The following is a 25,795-nucleotide window of genomic DNA, read 5'->3' as shown; positions in this document are numbered from 1 at the left end:
CCCCTTGGACACCTTCAGTCTGTGTCCCCCTTCCAAAATCCCAGAGTGGAGTGGCCTAAATTGGGCCCAGGTTCCGTGTCCTCGCACGCTAGAGCCAGCCACCCCTGCCACCCCTGTCCTGTCCTGCAGCAAGGTTCTAGGGAGCAACTTCCCTGGGCTCCGCCGCTACCTTAGCAAAGTCCACACCACACCCCCTTGTCCCCCTTCCAGTTCCACCGCGAGCACCACCCCCCTTGGGTCACCGGTGGACTCCTCTCACCCTTCTCCTCACACACAAAACCTGCGTGGGAATAATTAAATAGGCCGCACCCTCACCATCCTCTTGGGCTATCTCCTCTCTTCTCACATTTTTGGCTTTTGCCAATCACTTCAATCTTTGATCATTCAGCCTCAACCCAACTCCAGTCCCTCATCAACGTCATCGTTTGATTTGCTGGCGAGCCTTCGAAGCAACCAGCATCTTCTAGCACGCTCTACCGAGACCGAGAAGATTCTCGCTCAGCTCGGTAATCTGGATCCTATCCTTGGTCATCGAGGGTAACCCGAAGCAGTTATACAACCTGGTCATGTTCGGTCACAGAAGACAATTTCCCTCTCCTCTATCATCCGACCGCATACCAAGGTGACTTGCTTCACCTTCTTTCGTGCCTCGACACCGGCGCGACACCTGGCCCTGGAATCACACATCCGCATCACACCAACCGAATTTTGGAGGAAACGACTTCAAGAGTTAGCAAGAGGACGACGCAGCAGGAGACGCTGAAGATTTGAGACGACGAACTTTGGACGCCACCGAACAGACGTCGCAAGAGACAGGCCAACACCAGACAACATGGCCAACTACACATCACCCTACCCCGGTTCCACTCCCGGCGAGGAGTACTACTACTCCCGGGAACGATTCCAGTCGGCAACGCCCACTCCCTCTCCCAGGGGTCACGCATCCTACTACTACTCTGGCGCCACTCCCCAGAGACCGGCGACCCGCGCCCACTTCCGCAACGCCAGCTCCGGCTTCAGCGAGTACAGTCCTCGTCCCCCGACGGCTTCGCCGCGGTACACGAGCGATGGCCATTATGCCACGGCAAATGTGAGTAGTGGTCATCATTCGCGCAAGCATTCATGGGCCACTCCGTCGCAACCAAAGCGCGAGCGCCGAACTTCCTTTGTCTATGTCCGGGCCTCCACGCCCCTTGGCGAATCCGACGAGGACGAGTTCTTCGAGATGGATGGACGCACCTACGTCTTGCCGGCACAGTCGCGGTCGAGGAACAAGAGACACTCCATTCAAGACACATATTTCTATGAAGACGCCGCTCGAGGATATCCCACTGATTACCACTATCCCAAGCAGGGCGGATTCACTTACATTGAGCGCGATGCCATCCCCTACGAGTCTTCTTCCCGCTCGCGTCCCTCCCCGGCCAACACCCATGCCCGCCGCTCCTCGGCGAATGTCCCGCAGAGACCCTCTACCACTCGCCCCACGTCCCAGCAGAAGAAGCCCACGCCTGTTCGCCAGGCCACCGATGCTGATGCCAAGAGGCACAAGATCCCTCCTGGTTACTCGCTCAAGAACTGGGATCCCACCGAGGAGCCAATCCTCCTGTTGGGCAGTGTCTTTGACTCCAACTCCCTTGGCAAGTGGATCTACGACTGGACTGTCTTCCACCACGGCCCTGCCACTCCTATCTCCGACATGGCTGGTGAGCTCTGGCTCCTTCTCATCCAGCTCGCAGGCAAGATCAAGCGTGCGGATGAGACTGTTGACCGCGTCCGCAGCACTGAGAACAAGGAGATCCTCGATGACTTCATTGACTCGGGCGAGCGCCTGACTGACAAGCTCCGCAAGCTCCTCAAGACTTGCGAGACTCCCATGCTCAAGGCTAACAAGAAGGGTGCTTCCCTCGGCAAGAACGCCGGTGTCGAGTTCGTCGAGACTCTCTTCGGCCGTGAGCGCGAGCTTGACAAGACCGAGCGTTTCATGCAGGGTGTCCGTCTTTTCAACCTGAGATTCGATGCCAACTGTGAGGAGATCCTCCGCAACCCCACGGCTTAGAAACCTCCCCTTGGACACTCTGCCTGGTCTCTTTATGTCTATTGTCTCATTCCTGGACGGATTCTTCCACTGGATACCCGGACTACCCACATGGACACATGGACCCACACATACCACAGAAAACACCAAAAAAAACCAATATCGAACCGACGGAGGGAGTTGCCGATTGTACGATTAGGAATTTGTTTTCCGGATCTCATTTTCCCAGGGAATTTCCTTTTCCATCTCTATCTACGCACCAGGGATTTGGACTTTCTCTCTTATCACCATAAACATAATACGGCGCGAGCTGTTATTGCATCGGGGATACATACCAAGGATCTTTTCTTCTTTCGATACCCAAGATACCTACGGATCACTCGACGCTGGAGTCCCGAGTCGACGAACGACGGGACGGAACGAGAACGAACTACGCGAACACGCACGGCCTATGACACCATGGGCACCTGTGTTTGGGATGGAACATCAAAAGCATGCTTTCGATTGCGACCATGAGAATTTTATTTTACGGGCGACTGCGACCACGGTCCAGTCATGGGATAGCGCTGCGCTCAAAGTTTGAGAAGTACTTTTTGTTATTTGCTGCGTTGTTTATCAGGCACACGAACAGCAACATGTAATATTTACCGGGGGGTCGAAAGCACGATTTGTTTTTTATTAGACGGACAGGGACACGCGAGGATTCTGAGAATTATTTGTTTTATTGTTAGCAGAGCAGCAGCAGCAGCAGCAGGCCGCGCTGGAGGCGCATCGCTTTACTACCCGAGTTTTTGCGACTCCATTCATTGGCAAGAGTCGACAATTTTCTTTTCTTATTTTTTGAGCAGGAAGACCGGAGGAGAGTGCTGGCATAAGATACCCCTTCCTTTTGCTACTTTGGCTCGGTGGATGGAAGAGGAGCCGCGAGATAGTTGAGAAACCTGATACAGTATCATTCAAAATGTTTCGTCATCCCATTGTGCCCCTTGTGAAGAATTTTGCGGCTCTCGCATGAGGCCATCATGACCCTCGTCTCGCTAATGTGAAGCATTGACCGTTGACCCCGGTCGGCGAAAACGTCATCATCAGTCACGATCCACGTGGGCTTTTTGGCGAAGCGAGCTCCTCACGAACCCGTGGACGGATCGCGGACAGCGGGGCCTGCCGGGGCGCGGCCGTGCGGCGTTCGCGTTCGCGCGGGGGGCCCGGCGTGGATATGCCAGAATGAGGTCATACGCAGCTTTAGGCGAGGGGGGTCGGGTTCAGGGGACCCTTGGGGACGGATTTCATGCGAACCCTCGGCGCGGCGGGACATCACGAGGATGGATTTGTAAATGTGTATTTCCAAGCGTCGCCGTTCGCGATTGTAAAGACAATGGCGGAAGATGCGGGTAGTCGGGCGCGGGATAGGCGGCGATGGCGGTTTGCGCGTCGCAATGTGAAGGGTTAGTTACGAGGGAGGTGGGTGGTTTGCGATGGGAGACTCTCGCGACTGACTGGTCGGATGTTTCAGTCAAACAGTTTAGATAGACTACTAATGAGGCACATAATTGTTTCCTTCTGCTTTTCCATCGCTTTTGACACATTTCACATGGGCTGTTCGTGGCCGGGCCAACTTGAAACCTTTTCCTTCTCTTACATGATAGTCAGAGACATTTTTAGTCAAGTCCTGGTCTTGAACCCCAACGAGGCTGCCCTCACTCCCTCGGATGGGCGGGCTTCTTTGGGTAGTGAGCATTTTTCGGGCTGCAAGACATGATTCACAGGAGAGGAAGAAGAATAGCTAGTTTGAGATTATGTTTTGGGGGGTGTCGTTCTGGTGTCTTGTCTTGGTCCTGACTCGACCGGCGCCCGGGCTGAGGTGAGGCAGGTCAGGTAGACATCAGCCGCATTCTTGTCGGCACGTCTGAGCTTGCTGGGTGATGCCATGATTTCTTCTCCCTTGCATGCACGGGCTTGGGAGAAACGGCTTTTTTTTTTCGTTTTTTTGAGTGAGGTGAAATCGTGTGTGTGTTCAGGGTCTTCGTTTGGACAGGGAGGGGGGAATTAGGGGGACTGTGTGCTTGCAGCAAGCAGGTGGCAGGACGTGAGCAAGCGGTTTACTTTTGGCACGGGTGCATGTTTCTTTGGGTTGCAGTGGTTCAGATGGAAGAAAGTTTGTTTGCTCTCTGCCCGTTCGCCCGCGGCCGTTGGCAAGTGTGCGTGCGTGCGTGCGTTGGTTTTGCGTTTTGGGATGGCAGGGTTTGAAGGGGGCCGGCGGATGGCATATGCAGCAGTCAGTGGTCGTCGATGCGTAGCCGTAGAACGTGGGTGCCTTGTCAGGGACTTTGGTCGTACCTGTGCGATGAGACGAGGCTGGGAATGGATGGGTGGGTGGAAGGGAGAAAGGAAGCGTATTCTCAGATCTCATCTTTTTTGAGGCTCGGCTGATGGAAGCGTGTGTCCTTGTTTCCTTTTGAGGACGTGTGAATTGGGGTGGATGATGGCTTCCGAGACGAAACGGCGGCGGACGGTTGTGCTACCGCGGGTGGTTCGGTGTGGCTTCTTTCTTCGCGGGTGGACTTTCCGGTGCGTCTTCTTGTGATGTGACGAAAAAGGGGCACATGTTGGTGATAGTGGTGGTTGTGGTTAATTCTGGCGGCGGCGGCAACGGAGAGGAGGCTGGCTGGTGGCGGTCACAAACAATAGTGCGTGAATCTGTTTGTCGCGCAAGACAGGTGGTTGGCTGCGTTTGACAAACTTGCTGCTAGGCAGGGGAGGGTAGCCTTGTGATGGAAAACCATTGCTCAATTGGAAGACGGAAGGACAGAAGTTGGTTGGTGTCTTGGTGTGGGAGCACTCGTCCAGGTCCTGACCGGGGGCTTCGGTGTGACGAGCCTGTGATGGAGGCGGCGCTGCGGGCGGATGAGCGGGTAGATTGAATTTGGGTGCGCCGTTTGGCTTCTGGGCGAGTTGAGTGTGGCTGCATCGCGACGAGGAAGAAGAAAAATATCGCAAGGCTGGGGAAAGGGGGGTGGTTTGTCTGACTGGCACTCGAGGGCCGGACCTGGTTGGAGATGGTATTCCGAGGGAGTCAGTCGTAAGGGTGAGTGGTGTTGGTGGTGATGCACGGGCATGGCGTCCTTGGGTCAGCGCTAAGGTCGCCAATCAACGGCCGCCATGACCTGCAGCGGCAGTCCGGGGGGCTCACCCACGTTTTCTTCTCGCTCTGTGTCTTTGGGGTTGAGTGGCAGGCAAGGTAGGCTACACTTGCCGCAGGTAAGCCCGCATGTCTCAGCACGGGATTCCTAAATGCGAACCTAAGGCCTGAAAGTGCAAGGTACTTCCGAGGGGCAGAAGCAGGCTGCGGTTGGTGCTACCGTGGCTTGCAATGTGGTGATTGGGCTTCCGTGATGGAGGGGCGTTGTGAGAGTTGTGAGCATCTTGTGTTGCGATGTGACGGGCTGCGATTGGGGGCTAGATCCGGACGGAGCACCGGACAGGAGGACGAGGAAGGGGGGCTATGGCAGCCTTACGAGGCAGAGGCAGTGGGATGTTGGATGCGTGACGGCCTGTCTTTGAGGTGAGATGCCGTGTCTTGGACTTTGGATTTTGAAGGATGCCGCTCCTCCCGCTGGTGATGGGGGCTGATGTGTTGGTTCAGGTCCCTTGAATGTCTGGTAATCCCTCTCAACGGCGAAAGAGTCATCTGAGCAGTCAGAGTGCCCGCGGCATTTCTCCCTATGATGAAGTTGGCAGAACATCTCGGTTGGGTAAAGTCGCATGCACTCAAGTGACTGATCCTTCGACTTCTCACAGAAATGCAGGCTGGGCTCGCGCAAGAACCCAATTTCTTTCGTCTCGGTGACATGAACAAGCCATGCCCTTGGGATAGGTTAATATTGCAGTGATTTCCGAATGGAGAACTCGGGACCCCCCCAACGGCTCTAAACTCGAGAACCAAAGCCCACAACTCCCTCGGCGTGGGTTAAGTTTGCAGTGAAGAGATGAAAGTGCAACTTTTTCCTTGTTGGGTGGGAATGCAGGTTGAACGCATGAGGCCGACCAGATCTTTCCTTTCCACCTCGGATGCAAAGGCTTGTTATGCATTCGGGATGGGCTGAAATCGCAGTGAAGTCCGAAAGGAGGCATTTTGCTGGCATCCCCCCATCGGCTACTGCGTTGCACCTCGCCATTGGCCTTCGGAGGCAGGACATTGATGCTTGGAGATTCCCATCGTGACGACTGTTGCGATCTGTAGGAAACCATAAGTCACTGGTTGGTGATTCGATTTTACAGCAGTGCAGGGCAATACAAGGCCGGCTGGTTGTCTGTCGTCTCGATGGGCTACCGCTATGTTCTATGTGTGGACCAAGATCGCAGTGAACAAACATGGAGGGCTTACTTCTGCACTTTTCGCGGGAATGCAGGTCAAACCTAAGTCCGTCAAGATCTCTCCCGTCTCGGCAGTAAAGCCTTGCTGTGTCCTTGGGCCAGGTTAAAATCGCAGTGAACTCCTAATCTGGAAGAGGGGTGAAAGAGGGGAAGCAGGGAACCAACCCCTCGTTCGTCGTCTGGACTCAGGACCCCTCCAGCCAGGTTGGTTTCCTGTTCATGTCAAACAGCAGCTGACATCATGGCCATAGATCCCTTCCTTTCCATTTCTTCAGCAACCAACACCGAATTCGGTGCCTGGCTCCAGCCGCCATCACAACCTGGAGATGCAACAGCAACCCCCATGTCCCCAAAAACAGACCTGAAGTCTTATCTTGGAGGCAGCAATACCACCGTGGTCTCGCAGCTCAGCCCCTAACACCTCACCATCCATGTTCTGCTCTGCTCTGTAAGCTGACCACCCGCCGGGGGTTCGTCTGCCTTCTCACCTCACTCTCGCCTCGCACCGCAGGAACACGGCTGCCGTGTTACTCACTGCTGATACCCAAAGCCAATCTAGGAAGCAAAAGTTCACTGGCTTCCAGAAAAAGAGTTGGAATGACTGCAGCCAGGCAGCATGCAAACGAACCAAGACGCAACCCACGGCAGGCAGAAGAGAACAACATGCAGCAGCGGCACAGCACAGCACCAACACCAACGCACGACGGTATTTTTGGGCCCTGTCCTGTGCTGCCAGTGCCAGCCCATCGCAGGCAGTCTGTCACTGCGCTGCAACCCCCGTGCTCATTCCCGAACGGGTTGGCTTGACTGTTTCTCAGATGCACACGCCCAGGGCCCTGTCCAGCCGTAGCTGTGCCGTCTTCACCAACTCCAACCCTGAACCCAGCCCAGGCATTCGACGGTTCCCGTGCTGCCAGGTGCTGTGTCGGCCCGTTCCCAGTGGGAGGGGTTCACGTCCAACTCAACTCGACCACCCCGCGAACTGTCAGTTGTCAGTCCAATCTTGTGAAAGTCACCTTTTCTCAGCGTCCACCCAGCGTCGTCACCTGCACACCACCACGAACACCAGGCCACATTACCAACGCTTCCCTGCTTGCGATACCTCTTTCGACAGCCGCCGTGTCCGCGCCGCAGTGATCCTGAACCAAGTCCCTGTCCTCACCATCATGGTCATACGAAACATCCAGAAAAAGCCTTCCGCCATGGCCTTCATGACCCAGTCTATGGAATAGACTCACGGAGCGCGTGATAGGGCTTTTTGCCGCTATCCCCGCGCCTGTCGCTCCGCGTTTGTTTGTCTGGCCGGCCGGCCGGTGGGCTGCTGCGTCGTTTCTTCCCTGTCCGCCCGGGATGCCACGGATGCTGCTGCATGCAACGAAGAGAGGGGTAGCTAGCTGCTGAGACGAGACCCGAGAGGGGAAGATGATGACCAACAACGACAACAAACGAAGCAACGGGTGCGCATGCTATTGGCAGCCTCCGGAGACCTTCCTCCAGAAAAGCCCTCTGCCCTAGATATGCCCGCCCTCGAGCATGAGGTGCTGTGCGACGGCGGAGCCCCCTCACCCTCGTCCGTCTGTGTCCCGAGGAGTTCATTGCCTACCCAGGCCGCAGTCTGCAGAAAGACCACATTTGAGATACTCGCACTGCAGAAGTAGTGGTGGCATTTTCTTGACGGGCGGGCGGAGGAAATATTTCGTCAGCTCGTCATACCCAGCAAAGGTGGCTTCGTACGGTGGCTCATCCAAACCAACGCGCCTCAGCTTCGGGACGAGGCGCCATTCCCGACCGATCCGACAACGACGATGCCACTCGTTAAAAAGGGAACTTGGTTTGGTATGGTACAGATGCGGCGGGCAAATCCATCGACCCGGGCGCACCCCGTAACCGCAACCGCGGCGGGCACAACGTGCGCTCCACGCCGAGCGACGCTTGTTCTGCACGCAAGAGAACCCACATGGGAAAACGGCCAAGATGCTTTCCCCCCTCCATCCCCCCGATTCGAGCCAATCAACAGCCTGCGGATGCACCTCGTCAAGGGAGGGGCGTGGAGGAGCAAAGTACCTCGTCATGTACCTCGCTCACGACGGGGACGAATGGACGAGAGAAATACAAACCACACCCCGCTATTCAGTTCGCTGTGCTGACCGTGCTTACCCCGCCATGCATATCCGCTGCCCTCACAAATCGCCGGTTCTTCAGCACAGTGCGTTAAGTTTGGCTCACCGGCCGCATCCGCATGCCTGCTTCGGGGTTCAGTAAACGTAAACTAGGTGCTGACTGGTTCGGACTCTGCGCGTCGCTCGCTGCCTTCTTGGCCGGCTGAGCGTGTGGAATCCCCGCCACCGGGGGCTATATGCGATGTTGATCTCTGCAGCAGCGCTCCTTCCGGGTCACGACGGAGGTAGGTCTCTACTCGGCGACCCGAAAAGGGTCAACATCAGAATTTTGACACTCGGAGAATTGCTATTCAGGCGAATCTTGGGGTGTTCATGGGAAACGCCATAGTGTCGCAGAACCAAACTAGAAAGATGTCGTGCTGGCATTATCTTTAGATTGCGACTACAGACGCCAGCCTCCGCCAGCATAGACGCAAAGCGCATGCTAAAATAGCCGCCTCGCCGGCCCTCAAACCGCTGGAGTCACCGGCGCGTCACCGGCGCCGATTCCCAGCCTCCGCCGACCTCGCCGCTCCAAAATAAGCCTGCCAACGCAGCCATTGACGAATGAAGCCAGCCGCTTACTTTCTCACTTCCACACGCTCGAGCTCTCCGCGCCGGCCTTCTTGCCCTCCTGGTACGTGTCACTCAACGCGTTATACAGCCCCTTGACACGCTCCACCTCGGCCGTCCAGTGCGCCCGCTCCCCCTCGTCGGGCAGCTCCCTCACCAGGTCCGCCACGCTCCGCGCCGTGAAGAACTTGTTGGTGCGGTTGTACAGCTCCCGCCGCGCGAGCGCCTCGTCGCCCTCGCCCTCGGCGCGCACGCGGAATACCTCCTCCAGGATGTTGATGTCGTGCGGGATCGCGAACAGGTCGCGGCTGTCCTCGTAGGTGAAGAGGTAGTACACCTCGCGGAAGCCGGACCAGGTGATGCCGCTAAGGCAGAGGGAGCAGGGCTCGTGGGTCGCGAAGAAGAGGCAGTCGGTCCGCGGCGACGGGCGCGTGGCCGGGTCCGGGTGGGTGGTTGTGAAGAACTGCTGGATGCAGTTGATCTCGCCGTGCAGCAGCGGAGAGGTGCGTTCGTCGTTGGTCGCGACGGTATAGGGCTCGAGGGTTTGCGAGGAGAGGATGGCGGCGCCGAAGAGCTTGCTGCCGGACGACACGCCGCGTTGTGTTAGGGGCACGATGCGCGCTTCGGTAAGGGTTAGGAGGGCGGAGAGGAGGGTCTTGGGGTCGCGTTGGGGGAGAGGTTCATCGGCCATGCTGTGTAGTGTTCGCTGGTTTGAAGCTAGGTAGTTAGGGTGGACAAGATGTGCTGGCACCTAGTGTTGTTTGTAAAGGTCAATTTGAGGCAGTTCGTCTTGGCTTGGAAACCCTTCAGACGGGAAAATCGCGAGGTGGATTGGCCGATGGTTTTTATCGCCGTGATGCTTATCACGGCGAAGAAGTGGCGCCGACCTCCTGCTATCGGAGGCGTCCGTAGCGCGGGCTGTTCTCCATTGCGTCCGGTCGCGGCGACCTCCGGTTTGAGGCACTGCCAGGCCGGCAGTGGTGGACCTGAGGGATCACTGGATCGGCCTCATCGTTGCGCTGCTGCGGCATAGGTTCACGGCGTGTAAAGGAGTTGTCGAGGGGGAAAAGATTGAGAATTGCAAAGCCGCTGAGATGAGCACCTCAAGGTGATTTTGTGGGACTTCAACAGTCCCGGGCGCATGACTAAGCCGGCCCCGAGTTTTCCACTGTGTTTTCACTGTATCGTCAACAAGACTTCATGCACCACGCCCAGAGCGGGAACACGAAAAGTTGACTGAACAGGCCCAATGCATTACATACGGCTCCTCCGAGCCCCGAAGCTCACCTTTCAGGAGGGGAAGAAGAACCCCTGGTCTCTGAACCTGGTACTCACCGTCACCACCGATCTGGGCGAGTCGTTCCTCGCTCACGATGAGCCAGTCAAGATCAAGGTCGCTCTCGGCTGGGAGAACCCTCGCAGCGCTAGGCAGAAGCCAGCCCCGATGACTCTTGCGGGAGAGAAGACGCTGCAGTGGACATCTGGCATGCGAGTTCTGAAGGCAGACTTCCCGGCTCAGCACCTGAAGCCTGAGCGGAACCTTCCTTCCGGCGAGACTCCCTTAAGGGTCTATATCGCAGCTGGATCCGGGCTGTCGGCGGAGACTGCGGCGGATGTTGCGATGGCTGGGTTCAACGGCGAGGATGGGAAGATTGTGCCCCTCTGGGCGAATGTGGACATTCCGATCCAGGGCTACAAAGCATACGGGGATTCCCCCGGTGCGCCGACGACCTGTTTCCGACGCCTGCGGCTCGGGAGTGAGCATCAGCCGTATATCGAGGTCGAGGAGGACATCGGCGAAAGCATCGCGCGCCACGTCTGGGATGCTGGCATGATGGTCGTCTCGCGGCTGTGGTTACTCTGCAACGGCGACTCTGGCACGGCTGCAGGTCATCCTTTGGGCATGAGAACCCTCAAGTCTCTCCTGTTCGGCAACAAACCCGTTAATATCCTTGAGCTTGGGTGTGGCGTCGGTATCTTTGGTCTCGGACTTGCTCATATGCTGGGCCGGGAGACTATGTCGAGAAAGGGTCGACTTGTGATCACGGACCTCTCCGAAGCCGAGGAACGAGTTCTTTCCAACATCGAACTGTCGAGAAGCAATCACACTGAGCCGCAGTTCGAAGAGCTCGACTGGGATGAAGGTCGGGACGGCTCGTTTGGGCCACTCGTCGAAGACACGCACTGGGATCTGATCGTCTTGAGCGACTGCACCTACAACGCCGATGCGCTGCCTTCTCTGATTGACACTTGGTCAGCCATCCACAAGCAGAATAACGCAATGGCCGAAGATAAACCAGTTGTCACTCGAGTTTTGGTGGCGATGAAGGTCCGCCACGCTGACGAAGATCGACTGTGGGAACTGGTCAAGAAGGATGGTTGGGCGGTTACGGAAAAGGCCGCGATGCCACTGCCAATGTTGGGCGGGGAGCCACAAGAGATCTTCTTGTATCTCTTTGAGAACAGGAGACGGATGCTTCCTGATGGCTACGCCTAGACAACTTGCGGGCAGTCGGTTATCGGCGTTCGGGCACAGGTTGGGCAATCGCCTAAATCTGACACGTCCGCGTCTGCCCAACGTTCCTCTCCCCCGCGCGCGCCAGTTGGCGCTTGACAAGACGACTGGGTCGACGCGACTGTCGACGGTCGTGTGCCCATTGCTACCCGATAAGATATCCCGTCCTGCCACAACTGCTATTTCCAGCGACTCTTACATGTTCCGATGCGCCGTCTTCTCCAACCGTTCTCGGTCGCGCCCCGCAGCCTCGCCGGCGGCTACGGTCCCGGCCACCCCGCACCAGACAGACGTGCAGCCCGGATGTAGCGCGACCATGCCCGAGGAGGCGAACCGAACCCGTTCTCGACTGGACGAAAAACCCAACGAGGCGAGCTCGACGAATGAGCCGCCACCACATGCGAACAACACACCATCCGCTCAGTCGGCCTCCGACATTGGCAAATCATGAGATATGACCCGGGCCAACATACGTTCGAGGCGGCCAATGAAGCGAGTCTTCGGCGACGGCGTTGGGCTCGGTCTTGCTGTGAAGTCCGGGGCATATAATGTCCTCTCTCGGAACTCTGTGCGATCAAAGGAAGACTGTTCTGATCACGCACTTTTCCCCAACCCTCTCGCAAAGATGGCAGCAGAATCCAAGACGAAGCCCGCCACCAACGGCATGACGAACGGCAATGGCAAAGGGGCCTTCAAAGGCTCGAAGCTCTTGGAAGCCATCCGCAACATGGTCTCTTCCGCAAACAACATGGAGAGGGAACTCGGCGGCCTTCCCGACCTCGAGAAGCTCATGGAGAGCGAAAAGAGGTTACGGATGGAAGTCGAGGAGAAGAACGACGAGATCGACGCCGTCAAGAAGGACAGGGACGACGCATTGACTGCCAAGGACCAGGAGGTGGAGCTCACCAAGAAAGAGGCCGACGAAAAGGTCCGATTGATCCAGGAAGAGGCAGACACCAAGGTCAGACTCATCCAGGAAGAGACCGACACCAAAGTCAGCCAGCTCAAGGCCGAGCTCGACACCGAAAAGGAGGCCCGCCGTGTGCTCATCGAAGGCTTCGAGGAGAGGGTCGGCGTCCACAACCAGACAAAGGCCGAGAACACCGCCACCGGCCAGAAGCTCGCGGATGCGCAGCAAGATCTTCAAAAGAAGGAGGAAGAGGCCGAGGCAGCGAGACAGAGGGTCGCGGAGCTGCAGCAGCTGTCGGAAAAGTCGTCGTCTCAGATCGAGTCTCTGACGGACGAGAAGGAGAGGATGGCAAGAGAAAAGACGCTTCTGGCGGCAGATCTTCAACAGCGGGAAGCGGAACTAACCGTCTTAGACGGCGAACTCCGCCAACTGCACAAGGACGTTGGGGTCAACCTTTTACATGACTACGAGGACCGCGAGCTTGCCAGATTGTAAGTCAAACCGCCATGACGATCGATGGACGAAGAGCTAATAGACACACAGCCGCCGTGAAATAGACGCATTCGCCGAGGAATCCCGAGGCCTGGTAACCGAGTTCTTCAAAGAACCAGATAACTCACTGGTAAGCCCCATCCCTCGACCACGCCAACTCCAACCATCACAAGACTTACATAAACCAGAACACCGTCTCCCTCCCCCACCAGCTCGACTACCTCAAACGCGTCCCCATCCCCAAGTCCGGCTCGACCCCAGACCTACGCTGCCTCGTCGCCCAAGCCGTCATCGCAAAGTTTCTCCGCTCCCACATCTTCCAGCCCTTCTTCCTCCCGCAGGACATCCACCACGCCGGCGCCGACGTCCTCGAGTACCTCTCCGAGGACGTCCAGCGCGCCACCATCTTCCGCTGCCAGATCCTCGCCGCTTGCGACCGCAACGACTCCGCAAAAGCCGTCGCCGCCCAGGCCAAGGACGAGGTCTACCGCGAGCTGTGCGCCTTCGTGCCCGCGACAAAGTACCTGCCCCTCCAGCAGCGTCTCACGCGCTTCTTCGAGGCCGGCGTCAAGATGTGGGCCGAGCTGCAGCGCTCCAAGCAGCTCGTCCTCTGCGAGGACCTCGAGGACGAGGATATCGAAGAGATTGACGAGGGCCAGCGGCCGCGGATGTGGGATGAGTACGGTGCGCGGTCGAAGCTGGCGGCGGGCGGCCCCGGGGACGTGTGTGCGACGCTGTTCCCGCAGGTCGTCATGGAGGAGAGCGAGGACACCATTAATGTGATACACCCCGGCGTTGGGCTGTGGTCGGACCAGACGGTTGTGATTGCGGCTTCGCAGGCGATGGCGAAGGGGCAGCAGAACGGGAGGGTGAACGGCGACGCGAGGCCGGGGACCCAAAGGCGGAGGTCGAGTTCGAGTGCGCCGTCTGGGAGGTCGTGAGGTCTGTCGTCGAACCTCAGCTTGTGGTCATTCCTTTGTACATCTTGTACTATATATGTCTCTCTTTCTGTCTCTCTGCTCGGCCGGTCGCCAAGCGGGTTACATATAGCATTCATTCATATTTCATCACTGTTTACTCAACCCCTGATATCCTCCCATACCAAAAAGAAGACATGATTACGGGCCATTTGACGCCCGGAGCAAAAGATTGCGCCGAGGGGGAATCGAACCCCCGGCTCCCCGACGCTGCTGGATGGCAACGGAGAATTTTACCACTAAACCATCGGCGCTTGACAGTTTTTGGTGAACTGAGATGCTGGGTGAGTCGGGAATGATGCTCATGTTGCGTTGCGTGGGCTGTGGTGGATGCAGGAGGGTTTCTGGACCCTGATCTGCATGGGGCCGATGCAGGGGTGTCAGGGATAGAACATACCTTATTCAGCTAATCCGCCTAGGTATTGAGTGATACAGGCACATTCATGAGGAATAGAATTTGTTTGATACAGATTTTGAATTGAATGGATTAAAGACAGTATGGATTCTGCGGCTCTTCAATTCCACTGGACTCCGAACGATGAAGGGGCGGGCCCGCGCCCGTTCGGAGCCGGAGCTGTGGGGCAGACTCCGTCTCCCAGGGATATTTCGGAGCTCTCCACGGAAATTCGTCGGAAGTCTTTCTAATATTTTGACTTCCCAGTAGATCCAGTCTCGATCATTTCATGGAATCGCCTGGGTGATCAGTGACTGGAACTTCCGCATGAGACGTTACGAAGATTGACTTATTGCGAGCAGCCACAAGAGCTACGGCCGCCTGCCTTGGCGTCTTGACTCAATCTTCAGTGAATCTCCGAGTGTTGTGCCCATAGTCACTATTGCAGTAGCTCACGGGGGAGCAAAGGCCGCCACCAACTTTCTACCCCCCCCTCCCCCGGAAGAACTAACACACGGCAGACGACTGCGTTGCAGCTAACGGCGATGTGTTAATAAAGTCGCGTAGAGACCTTTGGCACTCAATCACTGGTCAGTGTCTTCAAATCATTGCGCCAGAAACCACCTGCACGCTGTCTTTAGCGTAGTCGGGCAAAGATACAGGAATGGATCAATGCTTTTGCTCAGAGAACACTGCTTCACCTCCCAGCGCGGCTTCTTGAGATGGCTTCCCTGAATTCCAATATTGCAGACAAGAACGGTACTTGGCCAAGTGACGAGGTGCTGGGGTAGAACGAGTAAATGGAGAAACATTACCCCGAGAACGTGTAAGACACGGTCACTCCATGAGGCTGTCCTACTGAAAGCTGATTCAAGTCATTTTTACGTGCCATCTGGATTGTTAGTAGCCACATCCGGCTAAATCATGGTGTCTTCTAACCCGATTGAGACTACACAGTACCGACTGATCCAGCAACGTATATCCGAGAACTCTGAGACATGCAAGGGAAAATATTGCGTCCCTGTGAATAACGCCCTCATTTCCAGAGGTCTAGATAATGCGCAATACGCTTCGATAGACTTGTTCACATTCAATTATGCTCGATTCCAGCCTCCCTTAAGCCTTCCCCTGATCGCATATTAATCTGCATCATGCATTGTGCTTTGAGGCAAGCAGAACCTTCCTATTTGTAAATGATGGGCGCTGCAAGACCGTGCTGGCTTCAAGCCACGTTGTTACGCGAGCTGAAAACACCGAAACATTCAGCTGTGATTAGAAAGATAGGTGCTTCAACATGACTCAACTTTGGAGCTGACATTTGATCGGCTTAGCTGTGCGCGACCGCCTTTTGCACAGAAACTACGTGTTACCAGCATCTGCGCCCTCGTACTTAAAGACGCAAGAGACCCGCAGTAAGCCAGGCCGGTATCTGCAGTATTCTATCAAAACACCACACTACTACTTCCAAGTTCCAATACGTCACTTCAATCGATCTATACCACCATGGGTGCGGGACAAATGACCGTTCCCCTCTTCGTCACCACTCTGCCGAAGGGGATGACTCTAACTATTGACAAGATCACGGACAACACACCCTCCAACATGTATGCTAGTTTTATGCCGGCCTACAAAATGTCTGTTCCCCACACGTTTACAGCACAGGAGGTTCAAGATGCCAAACCCTCGAGCAAAGACAGAGGCGCCAAACTCGGCGACTTTGCGTTTCGCACAAAAGATCTTCTTGGCCGCGGTCAAGGCGCTTCCTTCCTGGTCCAATTCACAATCAAAGGTCGACCGGAGGAATACCCCGAAGCCGATGTTCAGGACACCCAAGGCCAACTCACGATCGGTACATCGGATTGGGGAAGGCTTTTTCGTCCCGATCAGACCAACTTCACATGGACCATTGGGGATAAGAGTCAGTCCTACTCCGCTAAAACTCCGACATTGACTTATCTCGACGACTCTTGTCTACTACTGTCATACGTGCCAGATCAGAAGGCGTATGTTTTTGGCGTCACGAACCAGCAAGACTTTATTGTGAAGTTGATGCAAAAGGCTGTGAGCGGCATCGTCGTAGGACACAAGGCTTTGTACAGTGCTGCCGCAGGTACTGTTTGCGCTTTTGGAGGCGTCGCAGTTGCGGTGGTTGCTTTCGGGGCAAATTATGTGGATGGAAATTGAGATAGCGGTAGGAGGACTCATCGATCAGGTTTCAATTCTAGGCAGCTGCATCTGTCTTCAGAGAATCTCTTCAAAAGCCCAGGGGATCACCGAAAGAAGTTCAGTTCATAAATAACAACTCTGGACATCATAACCACTGTATTGCGTGGCTTCGTACATTATTGACACCTACTCGGGCCGTTTAAAAGACGTGTGATGCTGCTGGTTTCTTACGCGACTTTTGTGATCGTGAACTTCACGATTTGCCTCTGCCTTCATCGCTACCCCTGTCTCGTTCTTCACTACCTCCGCCACCATTGGTCTCTATGTGGAAACCTCAACTCTACGACCGTACAGGGAGCCCTAAAGGCTTTTTGACGCATCTTAATGTTTAGCCAGCTTGGTGTCACGTCATCTGATAATCCACCGAAAGGTCTTGCTTTCCTCTCCGCGAACCCGAGAAAACTGCACTCGAGTGTCGCGGGCTCCGTCCTCCATCTCTTTTGTACTCATCAACGCCTGCTGCTCACCCGGCTCACTGCGTTTGTCCCCCCTGAACCATTCTGCCCCTCTGACGTATCGTTGGAGCCATCAGGTTTGTGCATGGGAACCTGAGACAGAAGTTCCTCCTTCAACTCCGTCCCCTGAACCATGCCCGAGTAGCTCCGCAAACATGCGTAGAACGAGCACGACAAAGCCAATGAGTTGGCAGTAGACTTATTGTGTCCATCACTGCTCGCTGTCTCTACAGCGAGGACTGTCGTATTAGACAGCGCCAGGCCGGCGAGGGAGCGCGCATTCTCCGACACGATGCCGCCAGCCCACGAAAGGTCACCCGGTCGGAAGATCATTTCCGTCTCATACCCCTGAGAGAGGGAAAGCTCCATTCCATTAGGCAAAGACAGATTTTTAGTCGAATCATCAAATGTTGCTGCAATCAAAGAGCTGACATCGGTGCACTCCGCACATATTCCAGCAGAGGCATGTGTGATCTCCCCGATTGAAGCAATTGACATGCCCGAGTTCAACCCAGTAAAAGTGCAGTTACCAGTAGGACAATTTGGCACGATTTTGATACCACTGGGGTTCAACAGAGCAGCTTGCAAGGCGTTGACGGTACTGGCTTTCAGCACAACGGAGGAGTCTCCGAGGAAGTAAGGCTCGGCGCTGATGTTTCGTGCTATGGGAATACTAGCAGGCTTCCCGGCCTCCGGCACGGTGCGCTCGACGGTCTTGATGGCCTGCTGTACAAAAGGACCGATCGCGAAGGATGTTGCAAAGATGATGGTCGCCATGAGCGTCAAGGGACTGCGCCACTTGACAAGTTTCGCGAGCTGCAAGGCCACAAACGCATCTCTGCTGCCGTTGGTGAAGTGCTGCAGATCCAACATGTGGCGATCTGGGTCTGATGACCTGACAGACCAGAACCACGTCCAGCGCGTCTGGCAGATGATCTCCGCGGCGACGGTGGCGATGGACGCTCGCAAGAATGTCGAGAGAATGTTGGCGATGGAGTTAAGGGTGATGTGGATGTTCCAGTCTCGTTGAAGCTTGTTATTCTGTGAAAGGAGGACCGCGTATATAGCGGCAAGAAGAAGGATGGAGACTAAAAGGCGGTAGATGTCGGAAAGCCAGGGTGAGAGAACGGATTGCCGGGCTCCCCCATGCAGGCCGGGAATGCCCGTATGAGGACTACCGTTGGAAGGTAGTTCCGATGCTTCCGGGGTGCAGTGCTCTGACGAGCTCTCATTGACACTGCCCAAGTACCGTGAATCGTAGTCATTTGAATCGACAGGGCTTTCGTTCTCTGATGGGTGCTTCTCGCTGAGGCTAGATGGCAAGTCCTCAGAGACCGTTTCTTCAACAACATGGTCGTCAATTCGGGGTTCTTCGACCCTCGGTTGGGTGAGATTCGGTGGGCTGTATTGGCCAGACTTTCTAACATCCATGGCGGGCATATTGGAGCAAGATATTTCTCACAAGACTGCCTTGTAGAACATCCTCCTTTCTATTCGAAAACTCCTTTCTGTAACCTATATACCAGTATCAAAAAGCTGCCCATCAAGGCGAAAGAGAAAAGGCAACTGATGCCTGGCAGAAGTGGTCTGCTCATCGGTCCTCATACACCGGTACAGCGAGCTTCGCCGCTCAGCCTGCCTCGGGATATCCACTCTCGACAGGGCATTGCACCCAATGGACCTGGCGGGAATGGAGTCATGGAACTGAAAATACAGGGGCAGCTGCAGATAAGATCAAATCTGATAAGATGCTATTATTTGAGGCTGTGCTTCCGGTATCGTTGGATGTCCGTCCAATTCCCGTGAGAAAGGCAACGATTCCAACAAATCGTTCTCTCGATCAAGCCACACACAGCCTGCGACCCCTGTCCGGTACTTGCTCAGTTGCGTAGGTACCTTAAGCACTTGGGCGGTACCTGCACCGGCATCTACATCGCTCTTGAAGAATGAAAAGTCGCGTCTTCTAACCCTTAGCATAACGTCAGATACTAGAGGAAACAGCAAACTGTCATCGCCTCACTCTAAGAGCTGCAGTTCCCCTTTGCCAGGGCTGATGGAATGAGTATACTTGATCAAATGGATCAGCACGTACCTGAACATAAGTCTAGGTCAGGGCGACCATGATCTCAACGAGCTGCGGTACACGAGACACATGCATTCGGAGAGAATACCGGAATTGCAGCAAACGAAGAGGACATTACAAACGTCTTCTTCCCGGGGGGGTTATCAAATGCAGAAAGTAGGGCGCTACATGGTACTAGAAGAGGAAAATCCAACAGCGTAAGCCAGGGTAATATGCAAGAACATCCGGAAAGGTGGCGTACATGCAGCTCTGACGTGCCAAGAAGGCTGTCATCATGCATGTTCGGTGTGACTGTCACAGTGGGTGGCCGTTTGGGACCTGCACTCTGGGTGATTGACACTTTGCGAACGAAGGCGTCCAAGTATATGGAGGATTCGTTTCATCCACTCTTCATAGACTGCAAGCTCTCAGTAGATGAATGAGTCTTTTTGCCTGTGGTTCATCGTACCAGACCCCGTCTGCACTTTTTTGGGGCTGTTGATATACCACCCCATGGCCGTGCCTTTCGCTTTTCCTGCATGGTCATTTTCATTGATGATGTTGTCATCAGGGGCCGATTTAAATATTTTCCATACTATTCAGGAATGGATGATTTCTTGTTCATTAGGTACCTGCACCAAGGCCCTTCCGCCTCTCCTTGTCATACGCAGCTACTATTCTGTGCCGTTTGTTCCATCATTATAGGTTGTCCTCAATAGACCCCCGATGTTACCATCCATCGAGCCATGCTACCATATCTTCTTATTTAAGTCTTTCCTGTCGCCCTGAAAGTCTAAGTCTGCCACTCCCTCCGTACCCACCGACGTTTTTCCCATTCCCGGCCGTAGTTCCTCCGCCTCCTCCAAAACCATGACCACCGTAGTAGCCTGCACCGCGAACATCCTCTCTGCTCTCGCCAGGCTGGGCACTGGGGTCATAGTACGCTGTGCCCTGGCCGTCGCTCGAGGGATAGTAATAGCCGGGCCTCGGTAGAGAGCCCCAATATGGTGTCGCTGAGGGAGGCGAACTGGCGCCAGATCTCCTGGAGAAACGCTTCTTGAAGCGTAATGGCAGGCACATGTTGACTATGAAGATGCAGTAATGGATTCTTTCTAAGGTTGCTGAAGAGCTATGACTCGGTATCGGGCATATTGTCCGCAATGCTTGAGGTAAAAAGATGTTTTGATTGAGCGGCGGAGGGTAATGTTTGGGGTCAAGTTAGCCGATGCGGGGGGACGAGGACGATGAGTGCCTTTTCTGATCTTGGTGAAGGAAAACTCAAATTCCATGGATGGGAAACATCAGACGAAGAGGAGTGAGTAATGCACAGAATAACACACCCTCTCTTCCCTCCGGGTAGGCCATCCACGTGCCTCCCGCCTGTGGACCTTGGGCCTCTTGCAAATTTCCTCGACGAGAACACAAGACTTATGTTCCATCATATTCTTACCAGACGCTTTGAAGTCATCCATACTCTGTGTATTTGCACGATTTCTGGCGATGTCCGGAGTTCGTATAGCCACGGCCGAAACAGCGCCGGCATGTCGATCCCCCACCATTGCCCCGACTTGAGCGTTAAAGGCGACTGCTGTACTCATCGCGGTGTCGGCCGTCGTAGAGATGGCTACAACCGGGCATCGTGCCCCAGCTTTTGGTTTCAATTGGACGACACTTCTCGACAAAACTTGTTGATGTTGGCTTTACGGAGCAAGGAAAGAACTATTGCATGTGGCTTATTTTTATTGCCATTATCCAAAACATGCGCATCGGTTTTGCGTCTCGCATCTTAGCAACACCATGTTCCCTAATATTCATCATGCACCGCCTCCATCACTACCTCCATCCCCTCCGTCACCACCACCGCCATCTCCTCCAGTTCCCGTTGATCCCCCAAACCCATGACCTTGATAGTAACCCTTGTCTCCGGGATAATCACACCAATCCCACATTCTTTGACTTGAATGTCCGTGGCTGCCGATACGAGCGTCAAAGTCAGAGTACGCTGTCTTCTGCCCGCTGCTGGAAGGATAATAGTAGCCGTCCATGGGTATGGTGCACCATTGCGGCGTTTCGGAAGGACGAGGCTTAGTGCAATAGCTCTCGGGGTTGCGCTTCTTAGAGCGCAATGAAAGACACATCTGGCCTAGGGCGAGAGAAGAACAGAATTTGAGACATTGAACCAAGCTCAGCGACGTACCCTGTCGATCTTCTCATCGGAAACCTCCTGCAATTGACCCATGATCCTCCTCTTTGGACGCAGACCGCGTCCTAGAACCCCACGGGTCCTCCGTAAACACTCGGGGCCGGGCGACCTCTTCGTTCCATGGAGTTGCAGAATTGTGCCTGGTGAGCTCCGCCTGCAAGATGACTATGGCCTGGCATCGAGCCCCAGTACTGAACCTTTGCAGGCCGAGTCTCAGAGTTGGGTTTCTCGGAGGAATCTTCGATACGGTGTTTTTTCGAGCGCAACGGGAGACACATAATGACGTTGGAGATATTGATACGAAGACAACTTTTAGCTCTGATGCTGAAAGAACTGAGTTCAAACCCGGACGTTGCGAGTCGCGACTTCTATTTAATATGTTGATGCAAACCAATGACACGGTGACACCATCGTGAGTGCCACTGAGAGAGATGTGATGACGTGTGAACACCTCTTCGTTGGACAAGTAAAGTACTCAGTCATTACAAGCGTAACACAGCAAACAATTTGTCAAAGACAGTACACCCTTGGTCGTGTTCTTGCCACGCACGTAAGCCCAGATTTCTGCCTCGTGGCTGAGACATATCGATGGCAGCCACAAATATTGGCAGATCTGCAATGAGAATGCTTTGGGACGTCTTCAGCACCAGAAATACCCGCAAATAGTATTATGGAGTAGAATTTCATGAGTGCTTAGCCACTGAAAGCAGATGTCACTTTCGCCAGTTCAAGAGTCGCAGGTATATGCATGCATAATCAACACACAAATGTCAATACCCGGAGAACATAGAATACAACAGCAAGACGAAAGCTAGGCCGAGGGAGCAAGTATGTCTTCAGTTGTAGCAGCTGGGCCATCGACGTCAAGCTCTCGACATTCTTAACATCATTCGGCTTGTTATTTCGCTTTTCAATTTCACAGCGTGTAGCATAACAATACCCAAACACATAAACAATCCGCAAGCAGCCCTCGCACTTCCTCTCTACAGTAGAGGTCCGCTCTAGGTGCTTCATTACAAGTAGTGCTACACCACAGCACAACCAAGCATCCCATCACACCATCTCATATGGCCTTCAACAGCCATGATCATACGTCAAAAACAACGCAATAACCAGAGAACATCATTACGGGGTCTCTACAGGCAAAAAGCTGGACGAACAGGGAATCGAACCCTGGACCACTCACATGCTAAGCGAGTATTATACCACTAAACCATTCGCCCAAAGGATGATTTCGCCCGGACTTGAACCGGAGACCTTCAGTGTGTTAGACTGACGTGATAACCAACTACACCACGAAACCATTGATTGTTGAAGAGAGCGGCGGATGAGTGGCTTGTGAAGCGGCGGCGTGGGTGGTGGGCGGAAGATCGGTTGTGGTGTGCTGGAGAATTTTGCGTGTGGAGATTGGGGTTGCGTTTGATTGCAGAGTCGCTAGTTGCGGTTGAGCCAATTGGCGAGTCGCGGAAGAGTCAAAAAACACCTCATATCCTTGCCAGACTTGTCGGGGATTTCTGAAATTTTTCTTGCTGGGGTCTGCATGGCTTCCGCAAGTCTTCCGCTAGAGCCCCGCGCTGGACCCGCAGATTTCCCGCAAAACTGTCCGTGTCCGAACCGCATACCGGGGGATGTTTTTACTCAAGTCCGGCCGTCGGTGCAACTTGTGGTCTTTTTTTCCGACTTCATTGTGCGGAAGACAGCCATCCGAGTTTTGGGCTGGTTTGAGTCGGCACTGAAGCTATCTCTTTAAGCCGCGTCGATTCGTACTTCGACGATCGGCCCGCTATGGACACCTCGACAAAGTCTCACATAACCACGAACATGTCTTTCAAAACTGAATATCGAGTTCTATTACCAAAAGCTTCTTTTCGAACGTATTCAGTAGCCAGAAGTCTCTCCGTTGTAAACCACCATTTTGCCTCCATGCTTCTCCTTTGTCGTGTTCGCTAGAACCTCCATCATGCCGTCGCAGGACTCGTCGACTCCGATAGAGGCCTCCTTCAGCCCAAAGTAACGCGCGCCGGCGTTGCCCAAATCGGTCTGCACCCAGCCAGGAGAAAGGACGAAAGCGTTCAGCCAGTCCTCCTCGGCATTAATCCTGATCCCGAACCAATTTGCCGCTGCCTTCGACGGCCCGTAAGCACCATTGGTGATGGGCGGCTGATTTCTGTCGTCTGCATTAGTTTCCATGACCACAATTTAAAGGAATGCTTTAAGACTCACTCCAAGCAGCCGGCAGTGGATCCCATGAGCGTGAAAATTGGCTCCCTTGATGACTTCTTGAGTAGCGGGCGTGTCGCCTGGAAAAGTGACACGACAGCATAGACGTTGGGTTCCATGTGGGCCTGTAAATCTGAGATCTTGAGGTCTGCGACGCTTGGCCAGACAGAAGAGACGCCGGCGTTAGCGATGACAATGTCGAGGTGGTCAATGCCATGATCTTTCTGTAGCTCTGCCACGGCGTCATGGGCGTCTTTCTCCACGGTCGCATCAATCTTGACAACAACCAGCCGACTTCCTTCGCCCTTTGAGTAACTTTCAAGAGTTTTGGAATTCGAAAGGGTACGATTTGCCGCAATCACAGTGTGGTTCGGTAAAGCAAGGTAACGTTGGAGGAGGCCCAAACCCAAACCACGGTTTGCACCCGTGATGAGCACGATTGTCGTGGCCATGGTATAGGTATACAAGATAAACGGGTTGTCTGCTGAGAGTATTTGAAATGAATGCGTTTCGTGTAGAACATCGTATCCTTTTATCTAAAAGAATCTGCGGGGTCGCGCTTTATGTTGCTCCGGCTAAGCCCTGCCTGGTTTCGTCGATCCGGGACATATTTGTCCATGTGGCTTGAGAAAAGCCGCCATCACACATGAATGGGTCGAGGAGCAACGGAGGCCGGGCTGAATTCTATCCGCGACTTGACCGAAGGATTATACGGCTGTCGGTTTCATGACTAGTCCAGTTTCGATTGGGAATCGTGCTTACGGCGGACTTGGGTAAGCGAGCCAACGTTTTCATCAGCCTCAACGTTATCTAGCTTAACAAATATTGTGTCATCGTCAATCACCCCTTGCGTCAATAACGTTGTCTTCAAAGGCTGAGAGCCGCTGGGCTAGATGCATTAGGTGGAATATGAGACTGCGCGTCGAACCTTGGATATGCTGTAACTTCAGTCTGATTCTCTATGTATCTGTAGACTGGCAAGCAACGACGAAAAACAAGCTAACTCCATTATGGTATCTCCGAGTCGCTGAAAATGCTCACAAATGGGCTGTCACTACTCCTCAACGAACCCCGTCTTGGTCTTTCCCAAGTTCCAAATGTCATCGCATATCCAATCACCGTTTTCCAACGTCCAAAGAAAGTCCGGTATTTTATCAAACCTCGACTCATACCGACTCGAGACGCCCACCGAGTACCAGAAATCATGCCATCGCATCGACATAGGTCTTTGGGTCTCGTACTTGGATTGCGGCGGCATCGATTTGACCCCGTCCTCATCAAAACAATCCGCCACCTTGAACCAATATGCCTCATCTTTGAGTTGGTGAACGGCGATAGGATCGTCCTCCACAAGCGCGTGGTCGATTGAATTCGGGTGCGTATGTTTCCTTGCCCATGCTGAGCCGTCCTGTCGCGCATCACGGTCGTCGTAGTCAAACTTCTCCGAGCCTTTGAAGTTGATGAAGCTCGCTCGCTCGCGTCCCTTCAACATGAGTGTTCCAACAGCCATGTCCTCTCCAGTTACGACTTTGAACTTCTCCTGAAGTGACGACAGCAGCTCAACCATATCCCAAGTTACCGTGTACATGGCTCCGTGGGGAAACGTGAGATCCCAGTACTTCGAGTAGTACAGCTCTCCGATGACGGTCCGATTAATGGTACTCTCAAAGCGTCCATTCTCATTATTCATCGACAATCTGGGTTGAAGGAAACGGTCCCAGAATCCCCTGGCATTCAACCACAAGTCGGTGTCCATCTTCGAGACGAACTCGTACTTTGGGCTTTTGTTGACAAGCCACTTATAGAATTCGAGAGTCTTTATCGTATTCGCCGTGACATCGTCTTCTTGAATATGATCAAGGACAATCATGTCGCCGAACGTGTTATTCTCGCGTGAGACAACTTCCATCCACTGCGGCCCGGGATTCGAGACTACAAACCGACCATCGAACGGAACGTCCTCATAGAGTCTCATCCAAGTTGACCGGATGAGCATTCGACGCTCAACATCCGAAGCCGTGGATATAACGGCCGCAAGCCACGGTGCATGTTCCTCATTGTTGTCGGAACTGTCGTCTGCTACCATTGGCGAGTATGGGAATGGTTGTAAGTCCTCTGCGGGCTCTGGTAGACCGTCCAAGACATCGCCATGGACAACGAGCTTCGTTTCCGGTGCTTCAAACGGCGCATGGTGTTG

General features: G+C 54.3%; 7 protein-coding genes across 7 annotated transcripts; 3 read left to right on the top strand and 4 right to left on the bottom strand.

The window, feature by feature from the left end:
- Positions 1 to 832: 832 nt before the first annotated feature.
- Positions 833 to 2,059, top strand: CGCS363_v014488 (uncharacterized protein; the record flags this gene model as incomplete). The annotated part of the gene is made up of 1 exon (XM_036646337.1): positions 833 to 2,059. One exon carries the CDS (start codon positions 833 to 835, stop codon positions 2,057 to 2,059), a length of 1,227 nt encoding a protein of 408 aa, XP_036488220.1.
- Positions 2,060 to 9,160: 7,101 nt separating this feature from the next.
- CGCS363_v014487 (uncharacterized protein) lies at positions 9,161 to 9,835 on the bottom strand (the record flags this gene model as incomplete). The annotated part of the gene is made up of 1 exon (XM_036646336.1): positions 9,161 to 9,835. The coding sequence occupies one exon, from the start codon at positions 9,833 to 9,835 to the stop codon at positions 9,161 to 9,163; it is 675 nt and encodes a 224-aa protein (XP_036488212.1).
- A 558-nt stretch (positions 9,836 to 10,393) lies between these two features.
- Positions 10,394 to 11,641, top strand: EFM6 (Protein-lysine N-methyltransferase EFM6; the record flags this gene model as incomplete). The annotated part of the gene is made up of 1 exon (XM_036646335.1): positions 10,394 to 11,641. The coding sequence occupies one exon, from the start codon at positions 10,394 to 10,396 to the stop codon at positions 11,639 to 11,641; it is 1,248 nt and encodes a 415-aa protein (XP_036488574.1).
- A 643-nt stretch (positions 11,642 to 12,284) lies between these two features.
- CGCS363_v014485 (uncharacterized protein) lies at positions 12,285 to 14,002 on the top strand (the record flags this gene model as incomplete). The annotated part of the gene is made up of 3 exons (XM_036646334.1): positions 12,285 to 13,060; positions 13,113 to 13,191; positions 13,250 to 14,002. 3 exons carry the CDS (start codon positions 12,285 to 12,287, stop codon positions 14,000 to 14,002), a joined length of 1,608 nt encoding a protein of 535 aa, XP_036488213.1.
- A 3,105-nt stretch (positions 14,003 to 17,107) lies between these two features.
- Positions 17,108 to 18,544, bottom strand: CGCS363_v014484 (uncharacterized protein; the record flags this gene model as incomplete). Its single annotated transcript, XM_036646333.1, has 1 exon — positions 17,108 to 18,544. The coding sequence occupies one exon, from the start codon at positions 18,542 to 18,544 to the stop codon at positions 17,108 to 17,110; it is 1,437 nt and encodes a 478-aa protein (XP_036488214.1).
- A 4,712-nt stretch (positions 18,545 to 23,256) lies between these two features.
- Positions 23,257 to 24,050, bottom strand: Nor1-1 (Norsolorinic acid ketoreductase nor1; the record flags this gene model as incomplete). The annotated part of the gene is made up of 2 exons (XM_036646332.1): positions 23,257 to 23,545; positions 23,602 to 24,050. The coding sequence occupies 2 exons, from the start codon at positions 24,048 to 24,050 to the stop codon at positions 23,257 to 23,259; spliced, it is 738 nt and encodes a 245-aa protein (XP_036488215.1).
- Positions 24,051 to 24,652: 602 nt separating this feature from the next.
- CGCS363_v014482 (uncharacterized protein) lies at positions 24,653 to 25,684 on the bottom strand (the record flags this gene model as incomplete). Its single annotated transcript, XM_036646331.1, has 1 exon — positions 24,653 to 25,684. One exon carries the CDS (start codon positions 25,682 to 25,684, stop codon positions 24,653 to 24,655), a length of 1,032 nt encoding a protein of 343 aa, XP_036488216.1.
- Positions 25,685 to 25,795: the final 111 nt, after the last annotated feature.

This window comes from Colletotrichum siamense (genome assembly GCF_013390195.1).
Source record: "Colletotrichum siamense strain Cg363 chromosome Unknown KSG_Cg363_contig10, whole genome shotgun sequence".
NCBI lineage: Eukaryota > Fungi > Ascomycota > Sordariomycetes > Glomerellales > Glomerellaceae > Colletotrichum > Colletotrichum siamense.
This window is presented reverse-complemented; position numbering and strand designations above follow the sequence as displayed.